Consider the following 17,711-nt stretch of genomic DNA (forward strand, 5'->3'; position numbering starts at 1 on the left):
CTTGGGAGCTGATTTCTCGAGCGAATAACTATAAGAGAAGAAATAATCCTTGATGGTCGATGTCAGAATGTTACGAAACTCATTTTACCATTTCCCCTTTTCTCTGCATAAATATGTAATGTCTTATTGGTTCACTGTTGCCGCGCGCTTGAATCTGACAGAACCAACACGACTGAAGCTATAGTTAGGTACTTTAACCGCCGTCTATCACAAGCCAATCTAATACTATTAAAATCCCATAGAAATTTTTTATTATAAGATCGCATTCAAGCTCAGAGCCTCCATAAATCGGATTAAATCTTTCAATTTCGATTTCTGGTTGAGAGTTGGTTGGCCTAATATCAGATCTGCTTCTTGAGGTTGGTGCGGCTCAACTTGGCTCTCTGAGACAGCATATGCCCAAAGAGGATGTAAAATGCTATGATAGGATATCAGTATAGCGATAATAGGCAGATTGGCACAGCTTACGTACCTGGAACATAGATCGCTAATCCAAACCAAAGTAGATACTGATACGTTGGGTTCCGAGCTTGAGATGGCTGGATGACTTCGTAAACAAGTTTCATCTCTGAGAGAATACCAACGGGGTACAAGATAATGAACATGTTGTATCTGTTATTGGTCAGTTTATTCCTTTTATACGAGGTACTCTGCTTCTTACCTCAACCATGTCAAACCAGCTGGCACAGATCCCCTTCCCGTCTGGAGAGTAAAATAGAAGTATCGAATCGCATCGGCCGCATTCCAAGCCATGAGCATAAGACTATAGGCAGTATCTCTGAAACCAACTTCCGGATAGTTTCGTGTAATAGCCCAGACAATAGTGTTTCGACCAGCCACTTGGAGCGCAGTTGTAGCGGGAGCCGCTCGCACAAGACCAGTAACAGCATGGATAACTTCCATCACAGTAAAAGTCTCAGTCCATCGTGCTATAATGTTAAGTTCGTCCCACACAGCACCATTGCCTTGGGTCAACCACAGATATGTAGTTCTCAGCAAGAGGGCTGTTCGAAGAAGGGCTGAGAGGGTGTTGTAGAGGAATAAGTATGTGGATGGCTTAGGCCGTGAATCAGAAGTTGGTCGCGCCATCTTTGCTTTAGATAATGAAGTCTGAAGGTGTAAGATCCTAGATTCAGATACGGAGCACTCTTATGCAAAATTCCACGACACGCTAATCAGGCCACTAAGGCGGATTGAGTTATACCGAGGCTGACGCTTGAGAACTTCCAAATTGAGATGCTACGCCGGATATTAACTGGAGACAACACCACTTATCTCGGAGACGAACTTGAATGTGCCTAAATCTATTTCTGAGTCTATTTCTGAGTTGAGGTGCCTTGGGGAGGCAAGAAAACATCTGACTTCTATCCTAAGTGACAAAAAGATTTAGGTAAATTTAGTAAAACTTAGACTTGGGCAAGCTTAATATAGATTTAGTGGGCCTTAGGCTAATCTTTTTGGCATCCGCCCCTGATTCCGGCTTATAAGCCTATCCCTCGATCCTTTCCTAGGGAATTTAGTGGAGGTACTGTCAGAGGGGAATCTGGTATGCGTGTCGTGGTAGTGCATCGGCCATCTCGCAAGCAGTGACGGTTGAATCGTGTCACGAACTTTATGCAGGGCTCGTAAAGGCGACTTGAAAACTAGGGCCCGGCGAATCTAGACGCCGTCGTTATGAAGTGGAGATGGTTAGGAAGCTGGATACAGATATTGCCATTGGTAGCTATTGAATAAAGCGTACTATTCAGGGACGTTTCATCTTCAGAACTCGAGTATTTGGTCTAACCTAGTAGGAATCACATATTCCATTTTGGAATCCTGAGTAATCTGTCCGAGTGAGTTCGATAGGAGCTATCATGAATTTGTCCCTCATAAACCTCGTTCTCGTGACCAAGATGCTATTCTGCAGGACCGACAATGAACCTAAGCTCCGCGATGAATCTCCCACTCTCCATGATAACATCGCCTCGATGCTCGATATATTTACCAGCCGAATCAACAAGACCATATACTTTCATCTTTTCAGGGACCTTAAAGATTTGTTTCTCGGCATTTGCCTTGATCTTACCGCCACCCGTACCAAATGGCCCTAGCCTTCTTTCCGTGGTATTGATAATCAAGTTGAAAATGACTTTCTTGGTAGCATCCTCGGTTAGAATCCCTGTATTCCATGAAGCTCCCGTGATCACTTCATCATCGTCTAGAAAGATCGATTTCTTATTGCGACCGAAGCCACCAAACCGAATGCCGTCATTGACCTTGGTCTCAGCCAAAAGCGAGTCCACGGCGAAGTCGTAGGAGACTTCGAACCTGACAATATTTGAAGGGGCTGCTTTCTGCAGTTCGAAGGCATGATTTGTGAGATCGGGGTCATCACCCATGTATTGCTTTTGGTAGATCCTGTCATAATCCCCCGTCCATTCCAAAGCTTGGTCGGCGACACTGTCGCATGCCTTGTTCAGTGACAGTATGGTGGTACCGAACTCTTTCGAGATGTCAAATGACGTGGCGGCTGAAGGATCTTCGGTACTCTTTATAACCTTGCTTGCAAGCTTCGAAATGTCATCGAAAAAGGCTTTCATTATGATCGAATGAGCACAAGCGTCCAGTCGCATCGCAGCGAGGTCATGAATTGTTTTCGTAGAATCTTCGTAAGGCAATTCACCAGACAATAGTTCAAGTTCAATGATGGGAACATTGAAGTTTCCACCAGTCGGTCGCAAGAAACGACTCATACGAGCCCACGGAAGACCCCGAGATGATTGACGATCTCTGGCAAGACGAAAGAGCGAAGCGCCGGGCATTCGAACATTGACGGGGTAGCTATTAGCTGCGATGCCAAGCGTGCAACCGACGTAGTACAAGAGTGCTGATGCGCCAGCGAACTCATGACCAAGGCCAACGAGCGACGCCAGAAAGAACCACTGCGCGAATGATAGAGACTTGCCGACACTCTCGGGACCGTGATATTCGAAACCTCCGTCGAAGATAATCTTGTTGAAATCACCAGATAAGCCGAGAAGCTGATCCCAAGTTTTACTCTGAGCAGCGGCAATGGCTGTGACTGCTTTGAACAGTTCTTTTGCTCTCGCCTCGCATGCCGCAGCATGCATTTTATGCTGTTCATAGTACCGTTGACACTGTTTTGTCAATCCAGTATATCGTTGCCCACGCTCAAATGTGCCCATTGTCATTTTGCAAGCACTGGCGTTTCTGCGAGAGGTGAGGTAAGGTTGAGTTTAGCTTGCAAAATACGACTGAATTTGGGTTTTTCTGTCGTCTTGGTCTTGAGGTAGAGTCAGCCTAACTCAGCCGCAGCTGAGCAACAGTCCAATACTGGCTTTTTGTAGCGCATGTAATTGGTAGGCTTTTCGCTTAATACCTTGTTGCTTTCACTACCTAACCTCTTTAGAGTATAGAGCTCAATACAGGTCCGAAGGATGTTGGAGCTGGGCCTTTTGTTCATCCGCCTAATATTATTGGTGATCGTTAAAACTATTCAACATATCATCTTCATTACAATCTCCCAGTAGGCACACTCAGAAAAGGTTCAGTCTGGGTCCCTGAGCTTGGGGCTAACCTGATGGCTTCACAATCTGCGAAACAATTTTCCTTCTAGAATCCCCTGCCGTAGCGATGCAATATTCCGCGAGGTGTCTTTTCCGGTTCACACTTACGCCCCTTCATATAATGATTCGAAATTGTTGATATCTCCCAGTCTCCCCATTTTTTCTCCTCGCTGCGACTAAGCAGAGTGATGACCAACTTCTCCCTCTGTTTACCCAATGCACGCATTGCCTTCATGAACTCCTTGTTCTCCTCATCTGTTGTGATGACCAACTGCTTCAGTCCCGGTGCCCACTCCGGATGTGCACATAACTCCTCCAACGCCTTTGGGCTGAGCTTGGTGCTGCCTAAGGAGCCGGTGGAAGCCGCGGTGAGCTCGAGGAGCCTTAGGTCTGGACAATGGGAGACCAAGGCGAGGAAACCTTTGTCGTTGACCCGGTTTGCGCTGGGCAAGAGGACGGTTCTCAAGCCGGGGAGACCCTTGGCTAGACGGACGACGGCTTCGTCGGTGACATCCTGGCACCGTTCTTTGCATCGTAGCTGACGTCGATGAACTTGAAGTCAAAACGCCAGATCTTTTCACGCACTGGACGTGGCATGACCAAGATGTCATCGATATGGTCGCTAATGATGTCATGTCTCAGCGTGGCTCGGGCTGAAAGAAATCAACTTGGCGTACTCAGTAAGGACAAATCGAGCGCCAAAGACGATGTCTCTGGTAGATGTTCCGATGAGATGATGATATTTGCCATCCCAATCAGTTACGCTGCTTTCGAAATAGGCGTCCTTGGCGCCTTTGACGACGGGCTTCAATCCGCTTCTTGAGCGCGTCGGTACCCGGAGCTGGGGCATCAGCGGTCGAGTTCGCTTTTCTCGATCGGATCGGAGTCATGGTGGCACTCTGGAAAACTGTACTGTCTGTCTGTGATGGGAGACTAAGAGCGCTAGATCGTATAGTGGAGGTGCTGTGAGATACCTTAGAGCACTGCCCAGTATGGAGCTTCAGTTGATTGTCAGGGGAAAGTCCAGGCGCGACACGACGCGAAGGCGGGGAACCACTTTGGGTGGCTGAATTAAAGTTATGACATATCTGATCTGCCAATCTGATAACACTGACATACGGATGGTACATTCAGTTTCAATGTCGCGGCTTAAACGTATGTATATTCGACGGGCTAATTGGCCTAGGAAACCTTGAAAGAGTGACGTTGGTCGACCAGGATTAAGCTCTTATGGTCATCGCGTCGTTATAAGGTTGCTCTCAGACAGCCGGTCTGTATGTGATTTATCTTTTAAAAACGGCACAAGTCCTTACCGTCCGTCAAGAATTCTTTCTTTAGATCATCACACGAAAGTTGACATACCTGCGCCATCCTGGGCACCTCAGCGAATCAACCATTCACGAGCTGCACAGGGTAAACACTCGAATTTAGTCTTACGGCCATCACTAGCCCTGTCTTCCAAGATGGCCATTACATGTAACACTTCGGGGCATCAAAGTTCGCCTAAATAAGTGTTTTCAGGTGGCCCCTTACTGTAGATTACTCTCTTGGTGAATTAGGCTCGAATGATTCCGTGCCATCCGTGGCATAATTTGAAGGTTGAAGTTAGATTAGCGACAATGCACGGCCGGCAGTTCTCTTGATGTGTAATGCCGTTGTGGTGAAAACTCAAAGTGTAGTATTGCAGTATTACTAGGGATATCTAATTTCTCTCTCGTATTTAGACCTCAGGACAGTATAGACCAAACTCTGTTTAGAAAGATAGCAGTGTCTTTTAGAATCACGGAAGAGCGGCAAGTAGATATAGGAAAGCGCTTCTTTTTGCTTGTGATGTTATTCGGCGTATTTGTAATACTCTGCTGGAACAAGGAATCGCAAACGATAGTTTGGTTTTATCACCAAGTTCACAGAAATTGGCGAGAATGTGTACTTCCTAGGAATATTTTGCTTTCTCAGCAGTCAGCCCATTTCACCCTTGTTATCGCGTACGATAAGCTTTTCCCCAGGGCTGGCGGGCGACGATAGCGCAACTTACATATACCCAAGCAAAATAAGCGTTTTAATGGCGTTGTCTCATTTTATCTTGTAAGGATAATGTAACTTCAAATAAATTCACTCACTCTCAAAGAGATAAAAGGTCCTAGTCCCCTCACCATATGGATCTCACTCACAAGCTAATATCCTCGAATTGACTTCGTCTTTGTACCATCAGCAAAATCACTTTCCCTCTTTAACAACATGACCCGTCTCAGCCATTTCCTTCTCCTGGCTGGAAACCTGCTACCAGTCTTTGGGGCAGCAACCAAGTCTTCCAATTCAGCCAAGGCCCCAGAGCCTCAGCAACCGGGCATTGTCTCCAACTGCAAGTCATATTACCTTGTAGAAAAGGGTGAAACCTGCTCTGAGGTCGCTGCCAAGAACAAGATTTCCCTGTCCGACTTTCTGGAATGGAATCCCAAGACTGGTACTGATTGCAACGCCCTTTTGGCAAACGCATACGCTTGTGTTTCTGTTACCGAGACAAAGGGTTCATCTTCAGCAAAACCCCCAGCGAAGAAGTACTCACCCACTCAAGCTGGCATCGCCAAGAACTGCGCTAAGTACGCTCTTGTTGGCAAGACCACGACCTGCAAGTCAATCGAGACGCAGAACAAGCTTTCCTTTGCCGACTTTTACAAATGGAACCCCGCTGTTGGCAAGCACTGTCAGGGTCTCAAGAAAGGATACTATGTTTGTGTTGGTGTTGAAAAGGCTGCGACTCCGACACCGACCACTCCTGAGAATGTCACCAGTAACAAAGCGCCTTCGCCGGTTCAGAAGGGAATTGCCAAGTCGTGCAACGAATACCATCGTGTCTCCAAGGGTGACACTTGTTCTGCTGTTGCGTCAGAGTTCAAGGTCGATTTGGCTGAGTTTTATGAGTGGAATCCTGCTGTTGGGTCCAAGTGTGAAAACCTTTGGGCTGGGTACTATTACTGTGTTCGCGTTCCTGGCGAGAAGGCAAAGGCTACTGTACACACTCCCTCTCCCAACTAGAGCGGTATGATTAAGGGAACTCGTTCAGTATTGCAATATCTGTTTTAAGTTACATAAATAATAGTAATTAGCTACCGTTAGATTATCTCAGGGGCTGCGTACACTGAACTCTTGTTCCAAGGGGATTGTGTATTGACGGTCTATGTTATTTACATGCCTTTTATCTACTTCAAGCACTTCATATAACTAAAACAACATTCCTAACCCAAGGAGGGCTCCAGCGACCAATGTCCAAACCATGCACTGATGTCTGTTGGCTCCTGAAATAGTGACTGGTGCAGATGGTGCCTCTTCAGCTTCTGATAAATGATTGTGTGTGGACTTGGGTGCCTGTATCTCTTCGGTAACACTTGCTTCGGTAGTAAAGGTCGTTGAGATGCCTTGCTGGCCCTGACGAATAGACGATGACAGTAAAAGATTCACTAGGGTACCAGATTGGTATGCGGAGATAGCTGTCTGGCTAGCATCACCTTGTGTTGGTTGAGGCTCGCCATTGTTGGGCTCTGATGAGCCTTGACCTGGAACAGAAGGCTGCTCATTGCCTTGTTCTGGTTGAGAGCTTCCTTGTGATTCTGCAGCTGGCGTAGGAATATGAAGCTGGCCGGTCTCATAGCCAGATGGAGAGTTGCCTGGTGATCCCAGTGTAGGTCGAACAGATGGCTGGCTATTCTCGCCGTCTGGAGAATTGACATGTGATCCCTTTGTAGGTTGTGCAATAGGATAACTATGACCGCTAGCATCTACCTGATAACCCCCAATACAACCATCAGGCGTTGTAACCACTGGAGGTCCATAGCTCCCACCGTTACTGTCAACAGTGACATATGTGGCAGTAGTTACTGTCTCGGCAACTACACCAGTGGTGCAGGTGACATACTTGATTAAAGTCAGGTAGACAGCCCAGACGCTGTCAGTAGTACCGTAAGAGGTTGGCAGATGACTCTCAGATGTTGTCTTTATGATTGTGGCACCAGAGGTCGAAAGCGTCTTGGAGCCAACTTCTGTGGTGTCGGAAGACGAAGAACCGGACGAGGAGGCTACCTGGCTATAGGTTGTATAAGTCTGAGTTACTGTAGTCCTTGAAGACGCAGGTAGAGAGGAACCTGCTTGGCTTGTAACAGAGCTTGGGAGAGATGTTGATGTAGAAGCCTGGTTTGGTGTCGTCGTCAAAGAAGATTGTGATGAAATAGTTGAAGTAGCTGAGAGAGCAGAAGTGGAACCCTCTGATGGTTGATTGGTTGTAATGGAGGAACTGTGGCTGTCGGTGGATAGGGTCGTGGATTGTATCTCGGATCCTGTTACTGTAGATGTAGTCACAGTAGCTAGAGTCTCAAGGGATGACGTCTCATCGTCGTAGTCATCAGTTGATGTTTCGATACTGGCGGTACCGGTGGAAAATGAATTAGTAGTAGCTGTAGTAGCTGCAGTAGACTCTGCAGAGGTCGAGGTCTCTGATATAGATTCTAATGACGACGACGGCACCGATGTTGTTGATGATGCTGTAGACTCTGATAAAGGCTCTGATGTAGATGATGATCCTGATGCTGTATCTTCTGATAACATAGATGATAAAGATACTGACAATGTCTCTGATGTTGTTGATATCTCTGATGTAGTAGCTTCTGTACTTGCAGCCTCTGATATAGTAGCAGGTTCCGATGTAGTACCTTCTGTCGAAGTACCTTCTGTCGAAGTATCTTCTGTCGAAGTAGCCTCTGTCGAAGTAGCCTCCGTTGATGTAGCCTCTGTAGTAGCAGCTTCTGATGATGTGGCAGCTTCTGATGTAGTAGCCTCCGTCGATGTAGCCTCAGATGATGCTGAAGTTTGAACTTTCGACTGCTCCTTTGATAGCAATATCGTTCCCACTAAGCGACCTAGTCCCCTGATAGTTGTTGATTAAAGCACAGTCGCCGCTCCCGTCTAAATACAATGCAACAATACAAATGGGGACAACATCGCATCGATCCACGCAATCCTGGAACTGCTCTCCTTCAGAATAGTAGGCAAAAATATTCCCATTGACTGTAGAAGTATCGCATAGAATATCGAATTCGTTGCCGTTGTAACCAGTGTAAATGCTGCCGGATAGTTGACTGCAAGTTGAAGCCGCCAGCACGCTTGGAAGGGGAGACAAATTTAGAGCCCAGAAGACCGCGAGGCGCTTTGACAGTTTCATACTGAAAGAGTGTATAACGAAGTTACAATGTTTGGAGTATCATAGGGAAAGTGGGTGGCTTTCAAGCGCGTATACCCTCTTATAGAGAGGGGAGAACTTTTTCTAATGGCTCTGTTGATTTCTTAGTCTAACTCGCTTATTTTCAACTGCCCAAGTTTGCAGTAATTAGCAGCTCGCCAGGGGTCAGCAATCGCGCAATGAGCAGAGCGAGGAATATTTAGTCAATTTTCTTTTTAAGCTTGTAGTATAGATCCATGCAGCTGAAGTGGAACTATTGGACGCTAGCTGAGTTATTGATCTCACCAAGCCCGATACAATATGCGCTATTGATTCCACAACTGCGGCCGGCGAGCATCTAGACGAAAGAAAAAACAACAAGCCTCAACAAACCCCTTTTTGAAGCGATTGAGTTTTTTAATTTTAGATTTTTACCAGTTTCTATTTACATGACCCCTCTTCACCTATTTTTGTTTATCATATGCTCGCAATCGTTATTCCAACACGCTCGCTCAGGATGATTCCACAGACGTACGCCGCCGCTTTTATAACAGCTTGTTTAGTGGCTGGCTCTCAAGCCGGCCCCTGTAAACCTAGCTCCAGGATAACTGAAGGCTTCGCCACGAGTGATGTTTCGAGTACACTCGGCTCCACATCTGCATCCAGCTTCGTCGAAACCACTACGGTAGCAGCCTCCTCCACTTACTTCTCAAATGAAGAGTCGAGCGTCATTGTCACGGAGTCCATAAGCAGCACAGAGACGTCTGTAGACCCCAAGGAAACGTCTACCACTGCCATGTCGACCACCGAAGGCACGACGACTGAAGCTGCCACTGCTACTGCCACGACGACTACATCGGAGGCCTCATCGACAGTACCCTTCATCAGCAATGCTGGGTTCGACGATGACGATTCATCTGTTGCGCCTTGGGAACTCTACTACGGCGAGTATGACGTATCCATCGCCTCTGATGTCAAGCATGACGGACGCAATTCTGCTCTCATGGCCGCAACCCTAGGGGGGAAACTCCTCGGAGACTACATCAAGCAGCCGCTCCGGGGTTCCATCACTGCTGGTGTTACCTACACCATCTCCGCTTGGGTCAATGCAAACTACTTCTGCCCGGGGGCTACGCTCATATGCTCATATCAAAATAACGCCTGGACGGATCCCACGACTTTTGATCTCACCGCGAAGGCAGGCCAGTGGACGTATATTTCTTCGACTTGCACCTACACGCAAGAACAAATTGATTCTGGGGGCCTGTATTTTATGATAGGGTTGACTTGTATCGGCTTCCCGGGCCAAGCTTATATAGATACTGCGGACTTCTCGGCTTAAGACGTTGAATGGGACTAATTAAATTATGTCGAAGTATAGCATATGCATAACAGAAATGTAAAGAAATCTGTTTTTTAATCGGGCATCCTGCAGGGGAGACAGAGCAACCTCAATTATGACGCTGCAGACAAAGACTATCTTATCGGGGTAACTTTAGGGTCCCTTTGGAATTGTTTTTGGGTGCTGACATATACGTCAACCAAGACTTGAGTCCCATTGGCCCTTGGATAAGCCGTGGTGGAGGTCGCGCTGCGCCTGTGTTTGTAAGCACAATCGCCAATTCCGAGAGCTTACATGTTAGCAAAAGGATAGAACAAGATGTAGGCTGAGTAATTAGCTATCGCGAGAAGAGACTGAGCGCAGTATATAAGTAGTTCAATTCCTTCGGCGTAGATGTTACCAAATCAGAGAAGAAATAGGAAAACTTACAAACCTACTTGAGAATACTTTGACCATTTATCGTTAATCTTTGAGAAGATGGTGGATCATAAAGAAATACTACGACCTGTACGTCACTGATTGAGATATCTTCGCCAATGGCTAACACCATTGAAGAAGTATAGTTTCGATGATATCCCGTCCTTAGCAGGCAAAGTCGCCCTTGTCACAGGAGCCAAGTGAGTATCACCGCGCTTGCAGCAACGTGCCAACTAACAGCTTTGGTAGTACTCCAGACGGTGTCGGTTATCACATAGCACATCAACTCGCACTCAAGGGAGCAAAAGTTTACGTCGGCGCCCGCAATCTTCAAAAAGCAACAAAAGCTATCAGAATTATGCTTGCCGAATCACCGCAGCTAAAACCCGAATCTCTTGTTCCGTTTGCAGTTGACATGGGAAATTTCAAACAAGTCCAATTCGCTGCGAGAAAGGTTGTTGCAGAAGAGCCTCGGCTTGATATTTTGGTCAATAACGCTGCTGTTCTCGCCAGACCTCTCGACAAAGACGCAAATGGCATCTCGGTCTCATTTGGCATCAACCACCTGGGCCCTTTTCTTCTGACCAGGGAGCTGTTACCGCTGTTTAACAAAACCCAGGCTGAACATCCTGGTGTGCGGATTGTGAATGTTGCTTCAACGGCTCACTACGATGTTCCGACGGGTGCAAAGTTTGGTTCGCTAGAGGACTTTAACACTACCTACGGGAGCGAGGATGAACCATCTGCTAATTATCTTCGTTACGGCTACTCCAAGCTCGCAAGCATTCTCCACACCAAAGAACTCCAGCGTCGTTTTGACCAAGAAGGCGTTGATATACTAGCACTTAGTGTCCATCCCGGAGGAGTTGCAACAAATGGAGCGGCAGGATATCTTGGAGGCAGAGACAACGACATCTTCCGATCGAACCTCTCACCTTTCGAGGGTGCTATTACGCCTTTCTTTGCTGCTGCTCACCCGGAACCAGCTCAACAAAGAGATAAATATGCTGGATCATTCATCATGCCGTTCGGTGGACTGAAAGAACCAACTGAGGATGCGAGTAACGCCGAGTTGGGGAAACAGCTTTGGACAACGTCTGAGAAGGTGGTCAGTAGTGTCTTGGACTGTTTTATTTGGGAGAGCATATTGATGCCGATGGGGGGCATTTTTAACATCGGGCAAAAGGCGTAGACATTTGTGTTTATGGGTTTCTTATTATTCTTTTCATAGACTATTTCCAATGATTCTGCTTCAACTGTACTGCCCTTCCGACTACCGTCTAAACACCTCAATGTTTAAAACGACCTGGAGAAGGGAGCTGATTGAAGAACCACCCTCCAGTCAGGATTGTTTCTACTCACATTGTCCCGTCAGCTAATAGACCTTACCATTTATAACTTAGCTGTCGGAAGGTTGTGAATATATGTGCACAATCATTTCTCCCAATTGGCTCTCAGCCGCCGTGATCCTCAACTAAACATGCACCATTGAAACCTTGATGGCTCATCCTACCATACTCATGCAACACAACCGCTTGGCATTACTCTCCACGTCCAAATGATGTAAACAACACCTGACTCTCAGACATTTCCCAACATGGCAAGTATAACCACCAAGCAAGACTCCTCTTCTCCACAAAACAATGACGCTGATCTCTGGGGTTTCCCCAAAGTCCCCGGAAATAGTGAAAATGGCTCGGTTAAAGAGAAAAAAGTGGTTCCTGGAATCTTCAGTGAATATAAACTTGGAATATTCCATGGTGATCTGCATGTCTTCTCTTCTTCATTGCCCTCTTTTCCTTTTTATGAGTTCTCGAAGGCTTGATTCACAATGAGAACTTGGTTCGGTCGTGGCAAGAAACTGCAGCGTGCGGTAACATCATGCTGTCTTTGCGCTTTTGTTCTTTATGGCTATGACCAAGGTGTCTTCGGTGGCATTCTTGAGAATGAGGATTGGCTGCGACAGTTCAATGATCCTGGTGATACTTTGACTGGATTCATTACCTCAAGCTATAATCTGGGCTGTTTGCTGGGATGCTTTAAGAATTTCTTCGTTGGCGAGAAGCTTGGTAGAAGATGGACTATTTGGGTGGCCATGGGCTGGATCCTTGTTGGAGCTGCTTTGCAAGCCACAGCTTTCACACGAGGACATCTCATCGCTGGGAGAATCGTCACCGGCGTGGGCACCGGTCTCAAGACATCTACTGTTCCGATGTAAGTTGTAGTATAGACATTTCCCGGAATTTCTAACCAATTGCTTAGGTACCAATCCGAACTTTGTGAGGGCACAAAGCGTGGTCGTCTTGTCTCCGCAGAAGTCATGTTCGTCGGCATCGGCATCGCCTTCGCATACTGGTGGGACTTTGCATTTAGCTTCGTCGGCGGACCATTCGCATGGCGTTGGCCTCTCGCGTTTCAAGCTGTCTTTGCCTTCTGGGTCATCTTTGTCGTATTTGGTGTACCTGAGTCGCCTCGTTGGTTACTAAACCACGGGAAGAGACAAGAGGCCATAGAAGTGCTATCAGCGGTCTATGATAAACCAATTGATCACCCTGATATTCTGCGAGAAGTCGAATCAATCGAGGCAGCTTTGTCGATGGAGGCGGAGGCCGAGGGAAGTACTTCTTGGGCTTCGACTTTTAGGAAGGACAAGGTCAGCACTAGATATCGGGTCTTCCTTGCCTGGTTTGTGCAGTTCATGAATCAAGCCGGTGGTATAAATTTGGTTGTTTACTATATCTTGAGTAAGTCTGAGTCACACTCCAGTCATCATGTTTCAAAGTCAAAGCTAACATGTCTCAGCTGTCCTGACGGCCAACGTCGGACTCGAGCATAGACTTGCCCAGATCATCGCGGGGTGTATTCAACTAATGTTCCCTATCGGGTCTCTACTCCCCACTCTGGCTTTGGACAAGATGGGTCGTCGATCTACCATGATGTGGGGATCTGCTGGGCTGTCATTCTCAATGATGATGGTAGCCGCACTCCTGTCTCAGGTTGATGATACATCGCGAGGCGAGCATTTGCTGCTGGATCAGTAGCGTTTTTCTTCACCTACATGCTCGTGTTCGGTGCAAGCATGAACTGTGTTCCGTGGGTTTACGTCCCTGAGATTCTGCCTCTTCATGCTCGAACCAAGGGAACTGCCATCGGCGTCAGTTCAAACTGGCTTTGGAATTTCACAGTAGTATGTCTCCGTCCTCAACATCATTTTCTCCCCGTTCTGGGCTAACAACTGATAGGTCATGATCACTCCCATCCTTATCAATCGTCTTCAGTGGAAGGCATACCTCATCTTTATGGCCACCAATCTCATTTTCGTTCCAATCATCTTCCTGCTGTATCCCGAGACTTCAAACCTGGCTCTTGAAGAAGTCGACTACATTTTTGCTCGTGGCGAGAATACTGTTCAAGTGGCTAGAGATATGCAGAAGGAACTTGCTCTCCATGGACGTTTGGCGGATGATAGATATCCTGAGAAGGCGACCAAGATGGAAAGCAACTCTCAGGAGAGGGGCGATGAGTTTGTTGAGCATGCGCATGCATGATTTCTAGGTCTGCAATAAGAACTTTGGGCTATTCGTGTTATCAGATGACGCGACAGGCATGCAGTGGCCCGAAAAGTCAGAATCATTAGAGCCTAAACATTAAACAGAGGTTACAAGTTTGAACACGATTGCGAAACCTAACATATGATTCTTTATATTACATTGGTGAAGTCGCATGAGAAATCTAGCTTCCGGCGTTCGACTCGTGACAAGCAACTCTCGAAATGAATAGCCTAGGCAGTGATTGAAGAGCATTGAATTCAGCGGTAAGCACTGGGACCAAAGGGATAATTAAGGGTGAGCTAAAGTCAAGGTCCCTGAGGAATTAGATTTAGGCTACTCAATAGTATCCATGCAACCTGTAGGCTAATCGGATGTCGGCACTGACTACTGAACTGCCGGAATATTAAACTTTGACATGAGACGACGAACAGGAATAATTTATATGCGCCGGACGACACGGACGGCAACACGAGCAAAATGAACTATAAGAAGCCTAAAAATGGCGGTTCATCTCGTATTTTATATATATTAAACTTTCCAGAAACCCTGCTGATGAAAAACAGGTATACCAAAGAACAACGAGGGTGAATGCCCAATATATATTGTTCATTCTCCCGTTGGCACTACTTTCATTCCAAGCTGACATTCAGCACAGAAACTCGACTTGCTTTCTTTTACTGACAATTTAAGCCACAGGTAAGTATACTTAATAGAACCCTATACTTCGTTAAGAAAGTCACAATATTGAAACTCAAGCAGCTCCATCCGTCTTTCCATCTACCCATCATGTTCGCCCAAGCCGTCCTCCTCATCGCCTTTACGTGCAACGTATCCGGCAAACCCTACGTGGTTACCGACCCCAAGGACCTTCATAGCACCTGGTCCAGCGACGACTACAAAGCCACACACGATACCCATTCGATCCGGTGGGAGTTCACCGTGAAAGGAAGAAACGGTGTACCAGACCCAGGAAACTTTGCAGCTTCATGCCACGGCCTGCAGGTGATTTCGGACGACCTTGATCTGACGGGGAAGCCTGACTTTGAGCGCTGCAACGACACAGCTTATGAAGCACGCCAGTACTTTTCTGGGGAGTACACGACTGTCGAGGTTCGTCGTACTGATTATCCTGATCTTGGGAAGGAGGTGCAGATCTCGGCTACGGCGAATTATACGTCGACCAACGACAACATTGTTAATGGGCACTTGAAGTTTGGCGATTTCCAGACTAAGTTCATTTCTACACCTATTGAGGGTTAGAATTACGTCATAGAATTACTTGTCTATAATTTACATATGGAACATCATCCTTTGAATATCTCATCGGCGCTCAGTGTATATCCCCCTCTTCACCTGCAACATGATCATCTTCGTGTGTATATGTGCATATCTTATTCCCGGTATCATGCTGAACATTTGTGTTCTTTACCTTTGTGTTGGGGCTGAAGCCTCCTTTAAGCTCATAACCTTATCACAATATTATGCTGAATAGAAGTGCTTTGAATCACGAGAATGAAAATGTTAACGTTCTATGTATAGCAACAATCTCCATCGTGTAAGGTGGCGGCCAATCTTACCGCAAACGCAACATCAGGAATCATATACCATACTTTTTCAAACGCAATCTCAAGATCCCCGAATTTCTATCTCGCAATATTCAGAACATTCTCAATTATGGCCCCGAAGTCGCCAGAATTATTACTCCCCGGCATTCACTCCGAGAGTCGCTTATCTAAGAACCTTCCCCAACCCACTAGTTACCCCTCCCTCTTCCGCCCTCGGATAAAGCACCATCTATCGGAAAACGATCTCTTAATCAACTCATACTCCTTTCTCTTTATCCAAGTTCTCCTCTTATTGTTGCTGGAATATTCTCAACTTTCATTGGAAATAGCAGTCATGGCAACTTATCATATTCGTGACGTTGATAACCGTGTAGAGGGGCGTCTTGCTCTTGTCACAGGAGCCAGGTACAACATGCACCCTTATGATCCATTCAATGCTAATTATTCTCAGTGGCGGGATCGGTTCAGCTATTGCCAGAGCTCTTGCAGCAGAGGGTTGCGATGTTGTACTCCATTGCAATGCCAGTCTTGTGAGTTACTCAAATCAACAGAATGTCCCATACTAAACCACGTTTCCAGCATAAAGTCGAGGCTCTGTCTAAAGAACTAACATCAGCTCACCCCGGTCAACTCTTCCCTTGTGTCTCAGCCGATCTCAGTTCTCGCGACGAAACTCGCGGCTTGGTCGACAAGGTCTTTCAAGACTCTAGCATCTCTGCCAAGCACAAAGCAGTATCCATTCTCGTTGCAAACGCTGGTCTCGGTAGGCGTATTAGAGACATTCAGAACATCGAAGAAGATGACTGGGACTCGGTCATGGAAGTCAACGCGAGGAGTCAGTTTGTGGTGGTGAAGGCCTGCTTGCCTGCTATGAGGGCGCAAAGCTGGGGCCGTGTGATTCTGGTCGGAAGTATTGCGAGTACCGGTGGTGGTATTAATGGGTGCCATTATGCGGCAACCAAGGGAGCTCTGAGGTAGGATATTGATCATCATGGTCAGAGAGACGATAACTGATATCTAAAAGCTCGATGGGAAAGAATCTTTCGACTGTCCTGGCTGGCGAGGGAGTCACAGTCAACACTGTAAGTTATAAACAATCCCCCCCCCCCCCGGCAAATACTGATAGTAGGTCCAGATTCTCCCCGCAATGATTGGCTTTACAGACATGATCCCGACGCCAAAAGAAACGTGAGTGCTCTCTACAGTCTGAAGGTTCCCCTAAATAAGCTGACCCGAGACCTCAGAACATGGACAAGAAAAACCGATCTGGAGGAACTCAAAGAAACGGATCCAGGCCTGGCAATTGCAGCAAGCGTCCCAGTACGCCGCCTGGGCCATCCTCAAGAAGTTGCCAACATCGCTGTCATGTTAGTAAACTCTCTATCATTTTGGATAACTTCTAACGTTTCGAAGGATGGCAAAAACTGGATATCTCACAGGGCAAGATATCATCTTGTCTGGTGGTTTGAAGTAGACCCATAGTTTCTCAAGGCTCTGTGCGTATGACTCTGTTAGTTCAGGTGCGACAAAGACCAAAAAGAACATACAACACCGGGGATTCGCTGGTCGTCACCGACCCAACTACTAATCCGGCGCTTCGCAGCTTGACGATGGGGGAGCGGACGGGACCCCGTATTCTCTACGAGCTTTGGTCGTATGTGGTAGGAGGTCGGAGTAATGTCCGTTATAAAGGAGGAACCAGACAGATGGGAGGAGTATACAGTGGTGAATAACGGGCCTGGATGTTCCCTTTCCCTAGCTGAGATCTAAAAAGAGACTGTTGAAACACCAAGGTGTTTACCTACAATAATTGTTAAGTAGAAAGTCTGCCCGTCGACTGCCTCTATCTTTCACCAACGAACTGAGACCTTCATGGTGAGTTCGCAATTATTATTATTATATACAATGAAGACAGAAGCAAAAATTCAGTTTGTGCACTTAATCGACAAAAGATAAATATCTGGAGCGACGCAGGCCTGATTCGAACAGACGCCTCCGAAGAGAATAGATTTCTAGTCTATCGCATTAGACCACTCTGCCACTGCGCCTTGATGCTTC

The 17,711-nt window shown here is 46.7% G+C and overlaps 11 protein-coding genes and 2 non-coding genes across 13 annotated transcripts; 7 read left to right on the plus strand and 6 right to left on the minus strand.

Annotated features, from left to right (window-relative positions):
* Positions 1 to 101: 101 nt before the first annotated feature.
* FOXG_05748 (uncharacterized protein) lies at positions 102 to 1,100 on the minus strand. The gene is made up of 3 exons (XM_018384179.1): positions 662 to 1,100; positions 473 to 612; positions 102 to 418 (listed from the first exon to the last, which is right to left on the minus strand). The coding sequence occupies exons 1-3, from the start codon at positions 1,087 to 1,089 to the stop codon at positions 342 to 344; spliced, it is 645 nt and encodes a 214-aa protein (XP_018241229.1). The 5' UTR covers positions 1,090 to 1,100; the 3' UTR covers positions 102 to 341.
* A 592-nt stretch (positions 1,101 to 1,692) lies between these two features.
* On the minus strand, positions 1,693 to 3,238 carry FOXG_05749 (uncharacterized protein). Its single transcript, XM_018384180.1, has one exon. It carries the CDS (start codon positions 3,192 to 3,194, stop codon positions 1,899 to 1,901), a length of 1,296 nt encoding a protein of 431 aa, XP_018241230.1. The 5' UTR covers positions 3,195 to 3,238; the 3' UTR covers positions 1,693 to 1,898.
* Positions 3,239 to 3,615: 377 nt separating this feature from the next.
* Positions 3,616 to 4,419, minus strand: FOXG_19111 (uncharacterized protein; the record flags this gene model as incomplete). Its single annotated transcript, XM_018399300.1, has 3 exons — positions 3,616 to 4,107; positions 4,155 to 4,191; positions 4,247 to 4,419. 3 exons carry the CDS (start codon positions 4,417 to 4,419, stop codon positions 3,616 to 3,618), a joined length of 702 nt encoding a protein of 233 aa, XP_018241231.1.
* A 1,388-nt stretch (positions 4,420 to 5,807) lies between these two features.
* Positions 5,808 to 6,605, plus strand: FOXG_05750 (uncharacterized protein; the record flags this gene model as incomplete). Its single annotated transcript, XM_018384181.1, has 1 exon — positions 5,808 to 6,605. The coding sequence occupies one exon, from the start codon at positions 5,808 to 5,810 to the stop codon at positions 6,603 to 6,605; it is 798 nt and encodes a 265-aa protein (XP_018241232.1).
* A 186-nt stretch (positions 6,606 to 6,791) lies between these two features.
* On the minus strand, positions 6,792 to 8,781 carry FOXG_05751 (uncharacterized protein; the record flags this gene model as incomplete). The annotated part of the gene is made up of 2 exons (XM_018384182.1): positions 6,792 to 8,487; positions 8,534 to 8,781. 2 exons carry the CDS (start codon positions 8,779 to 8,781, stop codon positions 6,792 to 6,794), a joined length of 1,944 nt encoding a protein of 647 aa, XP_018241233.1.
* Positions 8,782 to 9,259: 478 nt separating this feature from the next.
* FOXG_05752 (uncharacterized protein) lies at positions 9,260 to 10,120 on the plus strand (the record flags this gene model as incomplete). The annotated part of the gene is made up of 1 exon (XM_018384183.1): positions 9,260 to 10,120. The coding sequence occupies one exon, from the start codon at positions 9,260 to 9,262 to the stop codon at positions 10,118 to 10,120; it is 861 nt and encodes a 286-aa protein (XP_018241234.1).
* Positions 10,121 to 10,597: 477 nt separating this feature from the next.
* Positions 10,598 to 11,729, plus strand: FOXG_19112 (uncharacterized protein; the record flags this gene model as incomplete). Its single annotated transcript, XM_018399301.1, has 3 exons — positions 10,598 to 10,627; positions 10,676 to 10,737; positions 10,787 to 11,729. 3 exons carry the CDS (start codon positions 10,598 to 10,600, stop codon positions 11,727 to 11,729), a joined length of 1,035 nt encoding a protein of 344 aa, XP_018241235.1.
* Positions 11,730 to 12,368: 639 nt separating this feature from the next.
* FOXG_05753 (uncharacterized protein) lies at positions 12,369 to 13,578 on the plus strand (the record flags this gene model as incomplete). Its single annotated transcript, XM_018384184.1, has 3 exons — positions 12,369 to 12,751; positions 12,800 to 13,281; positions 13,340 to 13,578. The coding sequence occupies 3 exons, from the start codon at positions 12,369 to 12,371 to the stop codon at positions 13,576 to 13,578; spliced, it is 1,104 nt and encodes a 367-aa protein (XP_018241236.1).
* Positions 13,579 to 13,595: 17 nt separating this feature from the next.
* Positions 13,596 to 14,085, plus strand: FOXG_05754 (uncharacterized protein; the record flags this gene model as incomplete). Its single annotated transcript, XM_018384185.1, has 2 exons — positions 13,596 to 13,724; positions 13,780 to 14,085. 2 exons carry the CDS (start codon positions 13,596 to 13,598, stop codon positions 14,083 to 14,085), a joined length of 435 nt encoding a protein of 144 aa, XP_018241237.1.
* A 580-nt stretch (positions 14,086 to 14,665) lies between these two features.
* On the plus strand, positions 14,666 to 15,418 carry FOXG_05755 (uncharacterized protein). Its single transcript, XM_018384186.1, has 2 exons — positions 14,666 to 14,784; positions 14,848 to 15,418. The coding sequence occupies exon 2, from the start codon at positions 14,875 to 14,877 to the stop codon at positions 15,346 to 15,348; it is 474 nt and encodes a 157-aa protein (XP_018241238.1). The 5' UTR covers positions 14,666 to 14,784; positions 14,848 to 14,874; the 3' UTR covers positions 15,349 to 15,418.
* A 468-nt stretch (positions 15,419 to 15,886) lies between these two features.
* On the plus strand, positions 15,887 to 17,571 carry FOXG_05756 (uncharacterized protein). The gene is made up of 7 exons (XM_018384187.1): positions 15,887 to 16,058; positions 16,105 to 16,183; positions 16,233 to 16,627; positions 16,678 to 16,735; positions 16,789 to 16,841; positions 16,898 to 17,020; positions 17,067 to 17,571. Exons 1-7 carry the CDS (start codon positions 15,988 to 15,990, stop codon positions 17,125 to 17,127), a joined length of 840 nt encoding a protein of 279 aa, XP_018241239.1. The 5' UTR covers positions 15,887 to 15,987; the 3' UTR covers positions 17,128 to 17,571.
* FOXG_19113 lies at positions 17,194 to 17,309 on the minus strand. The gene has a single exon (XR_001936372.1). It is a non-coding gene; the product is annotated as a 5S ribosomal RNA (ribosomal RNA).
* A 48-nt stretch (positions 17,572 to 17,619) lies between the features above and the next one.
* Positions 17,620 to 17,701, minus strand: FOXG_19114. The gene has a single exon. It is a non-coding gene; the product is annotated as a tRNA-Ser (tRNA).
* Positions 17,702 to 17,711: the final 10 nt, after the last annotated feature.

The sequence above is a fragment of the Fusarium oxysporum genome, chromosome 2 (assembly GCF_000149955.1).
Source record: "Fusarium oxysporum f. sp. lycopersici 4287 chromosome 2, whole genome shotgun sequence".
In the NCBI taxonomy this organism is placed as follows: domain Eukaryota; kingdom Fungi; phylum Ascomycota; class Sordariomycetes; order Hypocreales; family Nectriaceae; genus Fusarium; species Fusarium oxysporum.